The sequence below is a fragment of the Pelodiscus sinensis genome, chromosome 3 (assembly GCF_049634645.1).
Source record: "Pelodiscus sinensis isolate JC-2024 chromosome 3, ASM4963464v1, whole genome shotgun sequence".
NCBI lineage: Eukaryota > Metazoa > Chordata > Testudines > Trionychidae > Pelodiscus > Pelodiscus sinensis.
In genome coordinates, this window is record NC_134713.1 from 137,183,673 (window position 1) to 137,201,007 (window position 17,335).

The 17,335-nt window shown below is 39.6% G+C and overlaps 1 protein-coding gene across 7 annotated transcripts in view; it reads right to left on the bottom strand.

Annotated features, from left to right (window-relative positions):
- The window catches only part of HEATR5B (HEAT repeat containing 5B), a 95,361-nt gene that overhangs the window by 1,479 nt on the left and 76,547 nt on the right, over window positions 1-17,335 (bottom strand). For all 7 annotated transcript variants that reach the window (XM_075924950.1, XM_075924954.1, XM_075924953.1 and 4 more), the window contains exons 29-35: window positions 16,437-16,697; window positions 15,063-15,190; window positions 12,245-12,389; window positions 10,202-10,471; window positions 8,633-8,857; window positions 4,862-5,013; window positions 732-945 (exon numbers count right to left, since the gene is read on the bottom strand). In XM_075924950.1, coding sequence (XP_075781065.1) covers window positions 732-945; window positions 4,862-5,013; window positions 8,633-8,857; window positions 10,202-10,471; window positions 12,245-12,389; window positions 15,063-15,190; window positions 16,437-16,697 — 1,395 coding nt within the window. The remainder of the gene's footprint in view (window positions 1-731; window positions 946-4,861; window positions 5,014-8,632; window positions 8,858-10,201; window positions 10,472-12,244; window positions 12,390-15,062; window positions 15,191-16,436; window positions 16,698-17,335) is intronic.

Genomic DNA, 17,335 nt, shown 5'->3' on the forward strand with positions numbered 1-17,335 from the left:
CTGAATGGTGAGAGTAAGGATTTTATTAATCAGAATTCCTGCATTCCTGGCCTCAGTCTTTGTCACTGACTCATTCAGTGATTTCCAGCAAATTACTTATTCTTGTTATGGCTCAGTCTCCCGATCTGCAAAATGGGCATACTATTAATTTCTCATATAGGGGGATCAAAAAGTGTTTGTATAGTACTCTGAGAGCCCAAAATAAAATATGCTGTGTAAATACAGCAGTAGTATTTATTATCATTACTTTTGTGAAGACCTTCATGGTACCTTTAGTGATTAAACATAATAATTAGGACCTTAGTTCTACATCTGCTTTGAAAGATTATACATCCACTAGAACAGCGCCCCCTGCAATGGTGCTCTAGTTTAGTAAAGACTCAGAAGAGAGCCATGTTAACAAAAATCATATGTTGTACAAACTTTCCCCAAACAATTCTACTACTCTGACATTTCAGACCTGCTTACACTAGCCATTCCAAAGCAAGAGTGGCTCTTGAGCATGTTCTGCCAATTTTATGTAGGCATACCAGGCACTTGGCTCAATGCAACACCTACATACAACTGCCCCTATCACATAAAGCTGTCATACAATGACAGGTTTTTGCATCATTTCAATCACTATTTGTAAATGTATCACCTGCACCACCAAAAATCCTAATGTAAAATGTTGTCTTCAGAGTTATATTATAATGTCCACATTAAATATTCTACAGAAAAGAAATACTTACTATTCTGCTCCTCACCAAGGGCAACCAATGTTTCAAGGACTTTAATTCCTTCCTGGACTGCTAACAGCTCTGTGTTGTTGTTTGGGCGGTGACTTTCTACACTTTTCAGTTTCTCAACCATTACTGGTGCCAATGAATGGATGTATGGAGTTGACAGGGCACGGTTGGAGTGTTGGAATACAGAAAGCAGAAGCTGGTAACACTTGGCTTGAACCTAATCAAGATAAATAAATTTTATTGATTTGTATATTAGTACATACAACTCATCATATCTTTGTGTAAACTCAGAAATGATTGGAGGAAATAAAGGGAAAAGACCCCTGAAATTGGGGAAGAGGGAAGAACAGCAAAGAACAGATGGTTTAGCTGCTAAAAATACTGTTATCTAGTTTTCAATGCAAGAAAAAGGAATGCAACTGGGAAACAAACACAGGAAATAAGAGAGCAATGACTAAGGTAAGATAAAGTTACAGAATTGTTAATATACTAATCAGCCACATGGGATGCATCCTAGAGTCCGCAGGTAGCTGACTATAAAAAACAGATGTATGAGCAGCAACACTGGATGTATACGAGAAGTCATTTGAACTACAATTCCACTTCCACGAGGATAAAGTGGTTCCCCAGCCTAAAAAAGTACTTGAGTAGATTTAAATAATTATGAAACATAGGCCATGGAAAACTACCTTGTTTTCCTTGATATTATAAAACTGTATCAATAAAGAGAATGCAATGAATGTCTTTATTATGAACTTAAAAGGGATTTTTCAAAAATACCACAAACTTAGACAATTGACAAAACATGGTCTTGAATATAATATGGTAATCCAGGTACAGGGCTAGGAAGTTGGACATATTTACAACACTGAAAAGGATGAGATACGAAGCAGCATCTCACAGGAACCGTGAGCAGTATTATTAAGTGATCTTCTCACAAGTCATTAATACAATCTGACACTGATGGCATTTTGGGGTGGCCCAGGCTACACCACTTCCCGCAGCTCTCCTTGGCTGGAAACTGCAAATGCAGCCAATGAGAACTGCGAGACTTTGTGACTATGGACACTTTCAATAAACAAAGTGCTATGGGATCATCAGCAGTTTACCCAGGCGTACCCACAGCCCACTTTGAGAAACACTGGTCTAGATGGTGCTTGATTCTGCCATAAATACAGGGCACAGGCCTTGATGACTTCTAGAGTGACTTACCCAGGTGGGCCTACGACCCACTTTGAGAAATACGGATCTAGAAACCCCTGATAAGTGTTTTTCTAACCTGCTCTTAGAAATCTCAATTGATGGTGATTTCACAATATCCTAAGGCAATTTATTCCAGTGTTTAACCATCCTGACAGTTAGGAAGTTTTTCCTAATGTCCAACCTAAACCTCCCTTGCTGCAATATAAACCCATTGGTTCTTGTCCTAACCTCAAAGGTTGAGGAGAATAATTTTAATATAAAGCACAACTATCCACTCAGGCTTTTGCCGAAGGTTGTGGTTTCAGTGACATGGTATTCTTTTGTGGTACAAGTATGTTTAAAAAATTCTCTATTTCATATTGTTCAACTTATTTTAAAGGTATGTGCTTTTATCATTAATGTTTACTCTCCTAAAGACTGCAGTAGTTGCCATTTTATAAATTGAAAAATATATAATAAGTAATACAGACAGTGCAATTTAGACTGTTTTTCCTTTGTCGACACATGTAATTAGGGTTGCCAGGTGTCCGGTTTTCTACCGGACAGTCCGGTATTTGCACCCTCTGTCCGGTAGAAAAATTCAGAAAATACCAGACATGTGCAATGTCCGATATTTTCTGAATTTCCGCTGGGTGCCGGACAGAAACCTGGCAGGGGAGCAACTGGGAGGCGAGCCCTGTGGCGCTGGGAGCCCTGTGGTCGCGTGCACAAGCAGGGAGGGATGGGGCGGGAGCAGTGGCTGGGATTCCCAGCCACTCCCCCCACCCGGCTTCTGCACACAATCAGAGGCTCCCAACACCCATCGCGGCCCCGCCTCTCAGCTGGGAGCCTCTGGTTGCGTGCAGAAGCTGGGTGGGGGGAGTGGCTCCCAGCCACTCCCTCAGCCCCCACCCGGCTTCTACTAGCAACTAGAGGGAGTGCCTGCCGGCAGTGCGGCCTATTGGACTCCGGCTGCGGAGGACTCTCAGGTTGATTAGACTTCTAAATGCCTAAATATTTCTTCTGTATGCTACGTCAATACTGGCATGATCTTGTGCAAAAATTCTTCTAGAAGAGGGCGTCTACACTGGCATGTACCTTTGTGCAAGAGATGTGTTTTTGCGCATCTATGCCAGTGTAGACTCTCTCTTGTGCAAGAAAGCTCTGATAGCCATTTTAACCATAGGGCTTTCTTGTGCAAGAAATTCACGTTGCCTGTCTACACTGGCCTCTTGCGCAAGAACAGTTGTGCAAGAGGGCTTATTCCTGAGCGGGATCATCAGAGTTCTTGCTCAAGAAGCACTGATTTCATACATTAGAATGTCAGTGTACTTGCACAAGAACTCGCGGCCAGTGTAGACAGGCAGCAAGTTTTGGCGCAAAAGCGACTGCTTTTGCACAAGATCACACCAATGTAGACACAGCCTATTTTTTTCTACTTGGGAAATCTTTGAGTGCCTATGTGAGGACACACAATATAGAAAACCTACAGGAAAACTCCACAAGCAATGAAGAAAATAGAGGAAGAAATTTAGATCTATATCAAAAATTAAAGTTTGGAGATAAAAATTCAGAATATCTACATAATTTAATTTAATGGGAAAGCAAAGAGCTGAACTATATAAGACATGGACAGAATTTTCTCCTCTCATGTGCACTCCCCCAAAGGAATACAGGGAAAGCAGTTCTATTTTACTATCTTGTCATTATTCAGAGACCTGAGAGAAAGGACGCTATAGTATGTTAAGTTATCACTGCTATCCTTTTAACCTTTATAACCAATACTTCTAGCAAGCTCAATGCAGCCCTTGCCTAGGTAAAAGAAGAACTGATGATTTTCTTTATAACTGTCTCCTTTTATTTCCTCCAGTTTCTCTCTCTTCATTGTTCCTTTCAAGGAAATAGTATTCAGTTTAAGTGCAACTGTAAAATAGATGTGACTGATAATATTGTGTGAATTGTTGACTGTGTGTTTCTGGTGATGAGAAAAGCTCTATCTGTGGGGGAGGAAGAGCAAATAGGTGGAGTCCATCAAACCAGAAGTACAAAAGTCACATAAAGCAGTTGTCTGAGAGATTTGAGTCCCTATCCCAAGAGCTTTTCCAACCTGTGAGCAGGTATCAGTGCTGGCATAAAGTGAGTTTTCTGACCTGGGGACTACAAGACATAGTGACCCTCTGTTATACATGAGTTTGGGAAACATTCTTTCACATAAAACTACACTTTGCGAACACCAATCTGCATATTTGTATAACTGTTCAAATTAAATGATTTCTACATGTCAATTATGTTTCACTTCACGCTAAATGAGCATGCCTGAACCGAGCTAGGCTACAATTTATCAAATTTGCAATGGATTAGTTTAAAAGATATTTAAAGAGACGACAAAGCAAAAAGCATAAATGAGTTTGCAACAGATAGTAACCATTTTTAGAAGGCCTCTGAAATGATATGCACATGCAAATAAGATGGCTGCATACCTGAATTGCACACTCAAAACGAGGTTTTGTACATGTAATAGAAACACAAATTTTGTAAATATATAAGAGAATCACTGCACATTTTGTCTCTAATCCTAATCTATGGAAGCAGGAATCTGAGTAGTATTATGAGGAAGCAGTATTAAAATAAACCAAAGGTGTATATTTTTTTTGGCCCAGTGGTCTTTTCCTTCCTAACATTTATTATATTAACAAAGATTTAACTTTTATAAATCTATGTAAATCAAGAATTTGGCACAAGTAACTTGAAAATCCTACAATAAAGTGCTCAGTTTTGTTATAATTTCAGTTGATGCAGTAGTTTAAAATCATGGTTAATTTGACAAGCAGGATCTGGTTACTTTTGGAGAAATTATAGATTTCAAGGAATTCAGAAAATGTAACATTATTCCTTGCTACTGCGTGTTAACCATCCAAAATGTTTTTCACACTCCCACATGATGAGCTTACCCAAGGATCACAGGAATTCAATGCATTTTTAAATCTGTTAATGCAGCTGTTCTGTAAGGACTGCACTCCAATTATTTCTGTACTTGCAGACCAAAGGAAGAGAGCGATAGCCGTTAGCATGCTTACTTCATCAAGAATAGGCTTAGAGCCTTCTGCAAAACAAAAAGAAAAGCAGACTGAGCTTATTGTGAAAAGGTTTTAGATTTGTTTAGTAAATCTTAGTGTACTGGAATAATCCACAACAAAGGGATGTATTTGAAGAGACTTCAGTTACACATAAACACATGACTATTCACCAAAACCAGAGTGACATTTTTACTATTAGAGGTAGTGACTGATCTAGTTAAGGTTGCTTAAGATGGCTAACTCTAATCTAATCCTCTCTTTTAAACGGTTTTAAACTTCCTAATATTTCCATCTATGAAGCCAAAATCTCTGACCAAAGGTATATTTTTCTTTTTTTAAAAACAATGTAAGCAAATATGACTGCTATTTTGAGCAGAAGGATGGTGGGGAAAACATTATACTGTCCCCATTACAAGCAGGTCTCTTGCAAGCCCTTTAAAAAAAGTCTCAGCAACTGAAATGACTGAGATGTAGAAACCTAAAATCTACTGTCGGAACAGCCTGAACACCAAGAAGAACGGTTCTTGAATGTTCTGCTAAAAATTTGTTGTGATTTCACTGTGTTAATAAGCTTGTTAAAATCACATAGTCCATTTTGCACCATTTTTTTTTCTTGGACTGGTGAAATGTGCAACTTCATTCTGTCTTGAAAAGTGAACTAAACACATGCAAACCCTTTCCTTAGTGCATGCATCTTGCAAGGATTAAGAATTAAATGAAAGCTCCTAAAGTCCACAGAATGTCTATAGTAAAAGTCAGTTGTGCTTGCAAAAATGGGGGCTTGAAGGCCCTTGAGCCAAGGTGATATTGGTAGGGACAAGTTTGATGAGACATGTAACTATGGAGGCCATTAGAAATTAATACAGATTTTGCTTGGAAAACTTCATCCAACAATTGTTTCCTCTCAAACATCCTAAAGGATGACATTGTGTAAATTATTCTCTCGTCCCTTCAGATTTCACATGGCTTCTGCCAAACTGTTTCCCCCCCTCTCCTATTCAATCTATATTCCAGGCTATTAAAAGGGGCATTGAAATGGTTTTGGCTAATATACTCTGAATAGGCACATGACACATACCTCTGGCTGTGTCTACACTACATTCCTCTTTCGAAAGAGGAATGTAAATGAAGCAAATAGAAAGTTCAAATGAAGCGCGGATTTAAATATCTCGTATTTCATTTGCATATTCGCATCCGAGTACAGGTTCTTTCGAAAAAGGGTTTTTTTCCCCCCCGAAAGAACCCCATGTAGACTGCGCTTTCACTTTTGAAAAACCTTTTTTCGAAAAACTGCTCAGATGCAAATATGCAAATGAAGCACGGGATATTTAAATCCGCGCTTCATTTGCACTTTCAATTTGCTTCATTTACATTCCTCTTTCGGAAGAGGAATGTAGTTTAGACATACCCTCTGGGTCTGACTCAAAAGAAAGGCAACATAAATGGTACCGCCTCTTTGCTCTTCTAGAGCACAGAAGGAGCTTGGATCATAGGAAGCTCGTTGAAGCTCAGTGCAGATGAGATGGAAATACGGGCTGGCAGGCCAGGGGAAGCATCTAGGGGTTGTGGCAGGAGTGTGGCTTGTTTAATTATTGAAAGGATCACTCAGTCCTTTGATAAGGAGACTTACAATTTGGAGAAGTTTCTGGATTCTCACTTCTCTCTGATTCCCTTTTACCTCTCTGTATTATGCTAGACTATAATGTGACCAATTCTCTGATGTTGCCATAGTCATCAATGCCTGTACTTCCTTCTCATTGAATTACTGTAACATTCACTATAATGAAGACTACATGAAGCCTATTATACTGATTCTCTTAAAGCACCGGTAGCTTCCAGTTTTCTTTAACTACAGTTGTACATATGGAGTCTGATCTATTGCATTTAGCTTGATTACAATTATGGCTCTTCTGGTCTGAAACATTGGCTCTCTCCATATGCACCATTTTGGCAGTTGAGATTTGATTCTTTCTGGGTATTTGGGGTGAAAGGAAAAGAGTGGTATAATCAAAGATGACACCTAGTTTATGAGCTTGGGTGACATGGACGAGGATGGACTGTCAACAATGACAGAAAGTGAGGAAGGGACTGGGAAAGCGGACATAAGAGCTTGACTGGTTGTAAGACATCCAGGAGTTTTCAGAGAGATGGGCTGAAATGCAGGATTGGCAGGAGAGAGACAGGTCAGGATTGGAAAAGCATATTTGTAAGTCAAAGGTACAAACATGGCAGTTAAACTTGTGAGAGTTGAAGAGGTCACCTAAAGAAACAGAAAGTAAGCATGCCAAGTCCTGTAAAACACCTATGGAAACAGGAGAGAGGTGGAAGGACTGCAGAAAATGACACTGAGGAAATGACTGGAGCAGTAAAAGAAAACTGATTTGTTAAAGCCAAGTAAACATAAGATTTCAAGAAAGAGTATGACCAATATTGCCAAAGGCAGTTGAGAGGTCAAGAAGGATGAAGATGGAGTGCACAGCCCAGAGATAATGTTGTAATATTCTAAAATTAGCATTATAATCAGCATTATGTATATAATATACACTATACAGGCAGTCCCCGGGTTACGTACAAGATAGGGACTGTAGGTTTGTTCTTAAGTTGAATCTGTAAGTAAGTCGGAACTGGCGTCAGCCGCTGCTGAAACTGATCAGTTTCAACCGCGGCTGAATCTGGACGCCAGTTCTGACTTGCATACAGATTCAACTTAAGAAACCCAGGCGTCCCCAAGTCAGCTGCTGCTGAAACTGATCAGCGGCTGATTCCAGGACGCCTGGGGCAGAGCAGCTGGGGTGCTGCTGGGTTGCTCCAGTAGCGCGGCTCCTAGGCGCTACTGGAGCAACCCAGCAGCACCCCAGCTGCTCTGCCCCAGGCGTCCTGATTCAGCCGCTGCTGGAACTGACCAGCAGCGGCTGAATCAGGACTCCTGGGACAGAGCAGCTGGGGTACTGCCGGGTTGGTCCGGAGCGGCGCTGCGGGACCAACCCGGCAGCCCCCAGCTGCTCTACCCCCCCCAGCAGACCAGGGAGACGGGGAGCAAAGCCGCGGAGCACGCCCGCAGCGGGACAGCCCAGGCGCGCCGCAGCTGTCCCGCTGTGGGTGTGCTCCGAGGCTTTGCTCCCCATCTCCTTGGTCTGCTGGTCGGGAGACGGGGAGGAAAGCCGCGGAGCACGCCCGCAGGGGGACAGCTCAAGTGCGCCCGGGCTGTCCCGCTGCGGGCGTGCTCCAAGGCTTTGCTCCCCGTCTCCCTGCAGACCAGGGAGACGGGGAGCAGCTTTTCTCGCCCTGGAGGACGGGGACGGCGGACCGCGGCGCATCTGGGCGTCCCGCCGCTCCCGTCCTCCGGGGCGAGAAAAGCCCCGTTCGTAACTGCGGATCCGACATAAGTCGGATCCGCGTAACTCGGGGACTGCCTGTATATACACAATTCACTATAATGCGCAGAATTTAGGCAGGCTCATGTTTGCAATTAGTTCTTTTCTCTGCTGTATAAGCTATGGCTATGTTAATCACAGCTTTTCATCCCCATAATGCTAAACTCATACATAACCTGTAATATATTATATACAAATACCTAATGTTCACGTCTCCATAACAGAAGCTTTAGCTTTAAGTTGCTTAACTGGTTGAAAGTAAACTGCTGACCTGGTTGGGAGTATTCCAAGATAGATGCCAGAGTGCTACGGATAAGACTGGTCCATTGCTTATGAGTTTCCTCGGTCTTGGCCATTGGAAGAGTTACAATAGTTTTTATTGCCTGAAGAGCTGCGCTGACTGGTGGTGAGACTTGATTATCCAATGATTTTACTGCCGTTTCTTTCAATACCCTTGTAATCAGAAACAGGATTGTAGGTAATATTGTCATACATCCTGAAATAAAAAATAAAGTGCATTCTTGCAATTAACTCTAACACCAGGTATGGTCCACAACTTCTATATATTTCCTTAGTGGAATAACTCTTGCTAGCAATAGGTACCCTTTGTTTATATGGTAGCTAATATAACTCAATCATATTTTAACAATTAAGAAACATAAGAAATATCTAATTATAGTCAAAATATATTCTATGGCCATATACATCATTTGGAGTCATTTGTGCTAATGTAATAAAAACTCTGTCAGCAATTCAGGAATTTATAACTCAGCCTTAAAACTCTGCTCTAGGTTGATAAGGAATTATTTTTAAAAATTCTGTTAAAGAGCAAAAGGATGTTCCCGTGCTTAGGGCACTAGTATAGATCTGGAGAGAGACAGGTTCAATTCCTTCTTTTGCCCCAGAAATTCTGTATGAGCTCGGGCTAGTCAGCTAGCCTTTTTTATGCCTCATGTCCCCATCTGTGCAATGATGATAATACTTCCATACTTTACAAACGATAAATACAACAAACACTGTGAGATACTCAGATTCCATGATAATATGGTGTCACAAAGCACCAAAAACAGATAACTGAGTCCCTCTCATTCTCCCAATTAGGCTTCCTTTGCATCCCAACTGGAGCCCAAAACAGCCTATATAAATAGCACTTATACTAATCCTTCACCCAGCTCATACTAAAATCCATGAGTTGGGGCAGTATCTTTCTGGCTGAGGAAACCTGGCCAAAAGTTCTTTTAGTGGCCATCAGTATAATTCATTCACTGGTCTGAAAGGTCACTGAATGATAAAAGTACTTTATTCCACACAGGAAATGTGAAATGCTGCTTCTCAAACACTTCACTCAGTCATTCCTAAAAGCAAGAAAAAAAATGGAACAGAGAATCCTGAAAGACTCTGGGCTATTGTATAGATATATATTTTTTTATTTTTAACTAAATCCCATAATTTGGACATCAGGCCAAATATTTTTCAAAACTTATTTTCTCTAGGATTGTTATTAATTTTGAACTTTATCATAGGCTCCACCTCAAGACCTGCTAAACATCTGCTATGTCAATTGTAATTACTTGCAGACATGAGAGAAACTTCAGCTGCATTAAAAAGAACAGCGTATAGTGCAAGTTTTAAAAGTGCAATTTTCCTGATGTCCTGTAACCTGAAAAGCAGGCACCCTTATGTTGCTCTAGAATTTAACCCTCATGAGCAATAAATTACCTTCAATTTAATTTTAATTTTTCTGAGATAGAAGTAACATATTTAGCTTATTCTGCAACATGTTCTTATATTTTTCTTATAAAATCTATTCATTTATGTGCATTAAGTTACAGTAGAGTACCGGCTGGAGAGCACAGAGAAGGCAAGTCAGACAAGATGGTAACAGTAGCAGCCACAAGGCGAGCACTTTCTTCAGAGAGCTGGGATTTCGCAGAAGCATGATTTGGAGAATCTGACATTTTTGTGCTTAGATATGGCATGTGCCGTACTAGGATAAACATTAATAGTTCCATGGCTGCAAAAACGAGAGATTTTCCAGGCACAAGACCACCAGTCTCACCACCTTCTCCTAAAACAAGGCACGTTTCTTTTTCCTTTATGTCATCTTCATCTGCAGTGAAAAATATTTGGTTAAATAGTAAAAATGAACCCCAACAAAAAAAATATTAGATAAAAAACATTGCAAGGTAGATAATACTTTGAGAAGCACTAAGGCTTTGTCTACACTACAAAGTTTTTGCATCAGAGAGTACGCTAATGACGGACTCATTAGCATGACTCACAATGTCATTAGCATATTTTCTGCCGATGTTTTTTGCGCAAAAACAGGCAGTGTGGCCGTAGCCATTATGTGGAAAAAAGCACTTTTTGCACAAGATCCTTATGCCTGTGCCAGAGAGAAAAAGGGGGTTTTGCGCAAAATGGCCACTGCTACACTGCCTGTTTTTGCGCAGAAATGGATTGAAATACAGTATGCAAATGAAGCATGGGAAAACGCTAGTCTGCACTTCATTTGCATAGGCTCTTGCGGCAAAAGTCATAGTGTAGCCTAAAGGTTTACATCAATGTATACGTTCAAACAGATTTAATAGGTTAAAAACACCACTACTTTTAAAGTTAAAATATGCTGAGGGAGTTTTAAATTGCCTTAAAGGTTTTGTGACTGACTTTAAAATTCTATAACAAGACCAGAAATTGATAACATTTAATAATTACAATGTCAGAAACAGATGCTATATTTCACACTTTTAAAAAGTCTTATGGAAAAATTACCACCAAACGAGGCCAGCTTCTGCATCTGAAGTATATTAATACAATAGTTTTCTTTCTTTATCTCAGTTATAAACTTATATTTTTTTAGAAAAAAAAAACAAAAAAATGCAATTCCAGTCTGAAATGTGACTCTAAGAATAGTATTGAGAGATTCTGTGTACTGTCTCTATGATGTTAGTATCAAATGTGGTCAGTTAACAAGATTTTTTTCTGACTGGTTGAAAAACAAGTCACGTTCTCTCCTTTGCCATTGCCATTGCCAGTACAGGGCATTCCCTGCTATAAGTTGCCACGGTATACATTCATTTCACACTAAAGTCGTTGGCGTTTGTAGAAACTGATCCTCCCATTCCCCGCTCTTAAGTTGTGCAAAAAAAACACCCAACAATTTGCGCAAATGGAAGTCACGTGAGGAAAAAAATTCCCCACTTTAAGTTGTTTCGCTATAAGTCCAAGTTTTTTGGAACTTATTTTGGACTTATAACAAGGACAGCCTGTAATAAAATCTAGTAACTAGGCTTTCAATACCTCTATGCCACTCCACTGAATTAAAATGAGGTTTTAGTGAACATGTGTGCAGTGCTCCCTCTAAGCTGCCCAGCAACACAGCTTCACAAGTGATAAATCAGCCCCACCCAGTCAGAGGCTCAGGGCTCCAAGCAGGGAGCTGACAAATCACCTGTGAAGCTGTACTGCTGTGCAGCTTAGAGGGAACACTGTATGTGGACTGTCCTATTGCCGCATTGTTTGAAAAGATGTAACTTAATTGGGCTTTTAATAAACAATTCTATTGATGAAGAAAAAGGAATAAAAATCATCCCACGGTCTCTTACTTGCGTTGGCTTGTTCTACAGCACTAACAAGAGCAAAAAGCAGTAAGCCCCTGCCCCACAATCACCCTGAGAAAAGGGGCAGTGAAGATAACTGAGGATATAACTATGACTACACTGACCAGATCTGTGGGATAAGGAAAAGCCATTTTTACCTAGACAGTTTTCAGAGAAGAACCCCACTTTAATAAATCTGAGTTCTCTCAATTAGGGAATGTGTTGCTTTTTTCCTCTGAAAATGCAAACAACAGTTTTAAGTTTGTTTGTTTTTAAAGTCTTACTCAGAGTGTTCCTTTTTTCTTGAAGATAATCTTGAGCTGCTCTCACTATTTGCTGAACAACTCCAGTAACCAACAACTGGACTGCAGGAGGATCCCAGGTCAACAGGAGTCGATGCAGCACACTCAGAAGTTCAACACCAAGGAGCTAGAACAACAGAATAAATTGAGGTTTTTTAAAACATTTTTAGACTTGAAAGTTAATGGTTTACAGACCCCTACTTACCAACAAAAATGGTTTCTGGTTAATCTACTGTTATTCTTAGCTACAGAGTATTTTTTCCTCAGTTTTAGAAAGCACCATTCCTTTGGTACTAATTTTTCAGTTCATTTCTGAAAGAATCACGTTTCATAAAGTCCTACCCTTAATCCTGTTATATCATACTACTGTAGATTTAGGATAATCCGGCACCTTTTGGACCTAGGTGGTGCCGGATTATCAGATTTGCCGGAGAATCAGGAGGTCCGGTACAGCTGCACCGCTTAACAGCTGGCCAGGACACAATCTCCCTCCCTCTCTCCTCCCCTTTCCTCTTTGCATCCCCTCCCTGCTATAACCTGATCCTCTTCCCCCTCCCCTACCCTTTCCCCTTCGCTGAAGCAAAAGGCTCTTCTCCTTACTGTAACACGATCCCACTCCTTCCCCCCTCCCCCAACCGTATGCTCCCTCTGATTACAGTCAGCATGTGTGCTGAGCAGCAGGCTTTTTAATCAGCTGGTCAGGAGCGCTTGGCATTTTGATGGAGTATCGGGAGTGCCGAACAGTTGGGTGCCAGACTATCGGAGTTTTACTGTATTACTCTATGGGTATGTCTACACTTGCACCCTAGTTCGAACTAGGGATGCAAATGTAGGCATTCTAAATAGTCAGTGAAGCGGAGATTTAAATATCCCGCGCTTCATTAGCATGATCTCGCCAGCGCGTTACTCCGATCAACAGCTGTTTCGAAAGTGAAAGTGCGTGCCGGGTAGCATTAGTTCGAACCAAACCCCTTGGTTCGAACTAACCCCCTTGGTTCGAACTAACGTTACTCCTCATTTTTTTGGAGTAACGTTAGTTCGAACCAAGGGGTTTGGTTTGAACTAATGATATTTAAATCCCCGCTTCACTGACTATTTCGTATGCCTACATTTGCATCCCGAGTTCGAACTAGGGTGCAAGTGCAGACATACCCTAAGTGAGTGATTTTACATGCACCATAATCTGGGATTTTTTTAAAACAGCAAAAATGGTTACATCTAATCCCATGAGCATGCAAATTTTGGTTTGGGGGATTTAGACTTCAGAAACAGTGTACAGGATTTCACCTGAGAAACACAATGAATAGTTAATAGGTAACACTCCCTTCGTTCTCTCATCTCTGTATTAATGATAAAATTTAAAAGGAGGGTTTTTTTTAAAAATGGGTGCAGTGTGCGATACACAAGCCTAATGATATTAAATGACTGTATTTGTATGAGTTTGGCAATTCACTGCCTTTTAAAAAAAATCAATTTTTTCACCTCAACTTCTTGAAAACTAATGTTAGAGACCACTGGAGGAAATGGAGATCTGATGCGGAAGATAAAGTCTCTCACTGTAAAAATAACTAACCACACACACAGGAGCACAAAGGTGACAATGATATAACTTTGCCACATTTATCCAGTAAGTAGTAAAATCCCCCCACAAAATAATGAATAATTAAAGCCCCTGTAAAGACCATAAAGCTGCTAAAGTATGAAGACTTATGAAAACAAACTATGTGGACACATCTGGGACATAGTTGAAGTACTGGGATATGGCATTAGGACCACTTAGGTCAGTGATTTGAAGCATCTTCTGAATGGTTGCATGTGGATTACTCAAAATAGGGATGTGAAGGTTTAACTAGTACCCGGTTAACCCTTAATGGGTGAGGCTTACCAGTTAAGGTTAACCAGAGGAGGCTGGAGCAGTTCCCTGCCTGCTGTAGGTAGGGGGCTGCTCCAGCCCTGCAGAGGGGACACCACGGACAGCTTGGCTGGAGCAGCCCCTGTCTTTGGTGGGCCCAGGTATCTCACAGGCAGGGGCTGCTCCAGCGTCCCAAGTGCACGAGCCCTGCAGCGGGAGTGGGGATGTGCTCCAACCCAGTGGTAGGTGAGGGAGGGGCACACCGCCTCGCCTTAATCAATTAACTGCTTAAAAAATGTGTTTAACCAGTCAGCCGATTAAACAGGATTTTACATCCCTAAGAGAAGGGACCGTATTTAATTGTCCACCCTCAATAATCTGTTGCTAGCACAAATCAAGGTAACTATAAATAAGAGAGAAAACATCTACAGTGTTTCTACAGGACTTCTATACTACTTTTTCAATTCAGCTTTCTATTCTACAGTAGTGCACAATCTCTCTCAGAGATTATCATAAGGCAGATCATTTATTGTGATTTACTAGCCCTTAAGGAAAGTATAAGTGATAAGTCCACTGTCACAAATTGAGATGCCTGCTTGTGAAAATTTAAGAAAGAAATTTTAAATAAAAAAATGCAGCATGTTTGTTTTGCAAACTGTTGTTACAGCTTTATTTCTTAAAAATTAATGTAACAAACTTATTTTTTTTAAATCTAAAATGGAAAAAAGAAAAAAATGGATCATTATGATAAACAATTTTTTTTAATCTGCCTACATTTCAGCAATATTCCCCCCCCCCCTCCAGTTTTTGATCAGTTCTAATTTTTCAGGGACACAGCAGTAAACAGAATACAGATTAATCACCAAACACTTCCACACAGATGCATTTAAAAACAGAATAAGACGAGATTTCAACATCAACTTCCATCATCCAACATATTTACTATACCTGATCCTCTGCAATATGAATTCTAGCACAAGGTGAATCCAGTAAAGTGTGCAGTGCCTGTAAACAAGATGTGACGTGTTCAACAGGCTCCTCAGGCCTAGGAGAACAGAGGAATTGTATACTAACACCTGAAGAGAAACAAACAATCAAAAAAAATCTCATTTCTATACCAATAAGATGAGGGTTGTTTATATATCACATTTAAGTATTTAAACAATGCGGCAGTTGGGTTTATTTTAGATTTTTATTTTAATCACAAAAGTTATACTCATGTTTTATTTTTACCATTGAGAAATATTCTTTAAAGATAGAGACAGCAAATAGTAAGTAATCATGGTCAGTAACCTACAGATCTACAAAGGAAACTGATGTGTGTCTTTTGATTTGGCAAGTCTGTAAATTAACAATCTGCCACTTTTAATTGTGTTTTTAAGTTTCTGTATATTAAAATATTTTAACTGAAGGAAAATAAAACAGAACAGAAGAGATCTCATTTTCAGATATGACCTGGATATATAAAACACAATTCTTCAAACATTTGTATTTATTACTACAAATGTTTAAAATACAAATACTCCAATTACAGAACTTTCACACAAAATCTCTGACAGAATTGCCACTGTTTAAAAAAAAAATCCAACATTTATCTTTTAAAAACTAGTATGTCTTGGTTTATTATACAAAAGTTTCAGAGTTAGTTATACAACTGACAGTGCAACACAGCTTTGCTAGTTAGTCACATCTTTATTGCATGGATCAAAAACTAAAGATATGCACAGATAAATATAGAATGTAAAGCTAGGACAGATATTTCAAATTTTACTAATCTAAACACCTGGACATTTTCATAGCCCACAGCACCATACGACTGGAGTGCCGACTGGAGTGCCTCAAATACTAACAGATGCTTCCTTACAAACACCCCCACGAAGCAGTAAGTACTATCACCAATTCCACAGAGGTACAGCATAAACCGAGTGACCTGGCCAATGTCACATAGGTCTTTACTGAATTATGACCTTATCAGGGGGTATAAAATGTAATCCAACTCCTCATTCTAAAATTATAGAAAAAACATATGTCTAAAGAACATAATTTGTGTCATCTGAACTCTAATAAATATACTATATTAGATACCTAATGATTTATTTTTAAATATGATGTAAAAACCAGACCTAAAGCTAATCTGAAATATTTCATTTAAGGGACATGGAACAGTATTTTTCAGAGCTATAAAAATCATGGGTTGCCAGGATGTAGCATTGGAATGGGCATATGGTTCATTTTAAATGGGCTGGATTTCAAGATGGTGTCCTTTTAATGCAACCACACTGTGGCATTAAACTTTGAAATATGATATCATAAAGCTCTTACCTAAAATCAAGTGCATTCTATCTTTGTTGATCTCTGGCAAAGATTTAGTGGTAGGTGGTGTTCCAGGTGTCTGGTTTAACATAATAGATGAAACACGTTTCTGTGAATTTGGCATTGCTACAGCTGCTTCTTCAGGTGACTCAGAAGCATCAAATCCTGCACTATTTAGCCAGAGTGCTACTGCATGTAGAATTGGAGCCCAAGAGTTCCGGTAGTGCAGTCTAGCTGTATCAATTGTCTCTGGAGTGTAGAATGCTCCACCTGTTAATTAGAAAAGCAAATGCTAACTAGCATAAAACATATATGTGTATGAGAGAGAGTAAATATATATGTGTATGAGAGAGAGTATATGTTTTATGTATACATATATAGGATACATTTGTAGATGTAGATATTCAAGTTTTGTTACAGCTACGTGCAGCACAATTCTCCATGCCAAGAGGACTAGTATCATTAGGGCTGTTCCTATACAGCTTCATGTTCTCCGATATCAAATATTTTTTGCTAGTAAATGATGTGAGGCTAAATTTTCTCTCTGTTCTAACTTTTTCCTAAACTGTGTATGACTGAGGGAAATCCAACAAGATCTCAGAAACTGACAAAGACAAAAGAACGAGGAGGATACAATGCAATTCAGGAAGTATTAGCAAAACAAAAAGATATTAGCCATCCTAGAAAACTTAAGTCATAAAAAGCCAAGTATTGGCTCTATATCTGAGTCTCTCTTTCCCTTGTTTAACCAAAACAAGTTAGGATTTCTTAATTATGTCCCACTTACAAACAACAGCTTAAAAACAAACATCCAAAAGTCCTGAATATAAGCTAATTCATTTATAATAAATTCACGAAATTATTAAAATCTAACTAAATATTTTCAATGGAATGGTAATCTGATTCAG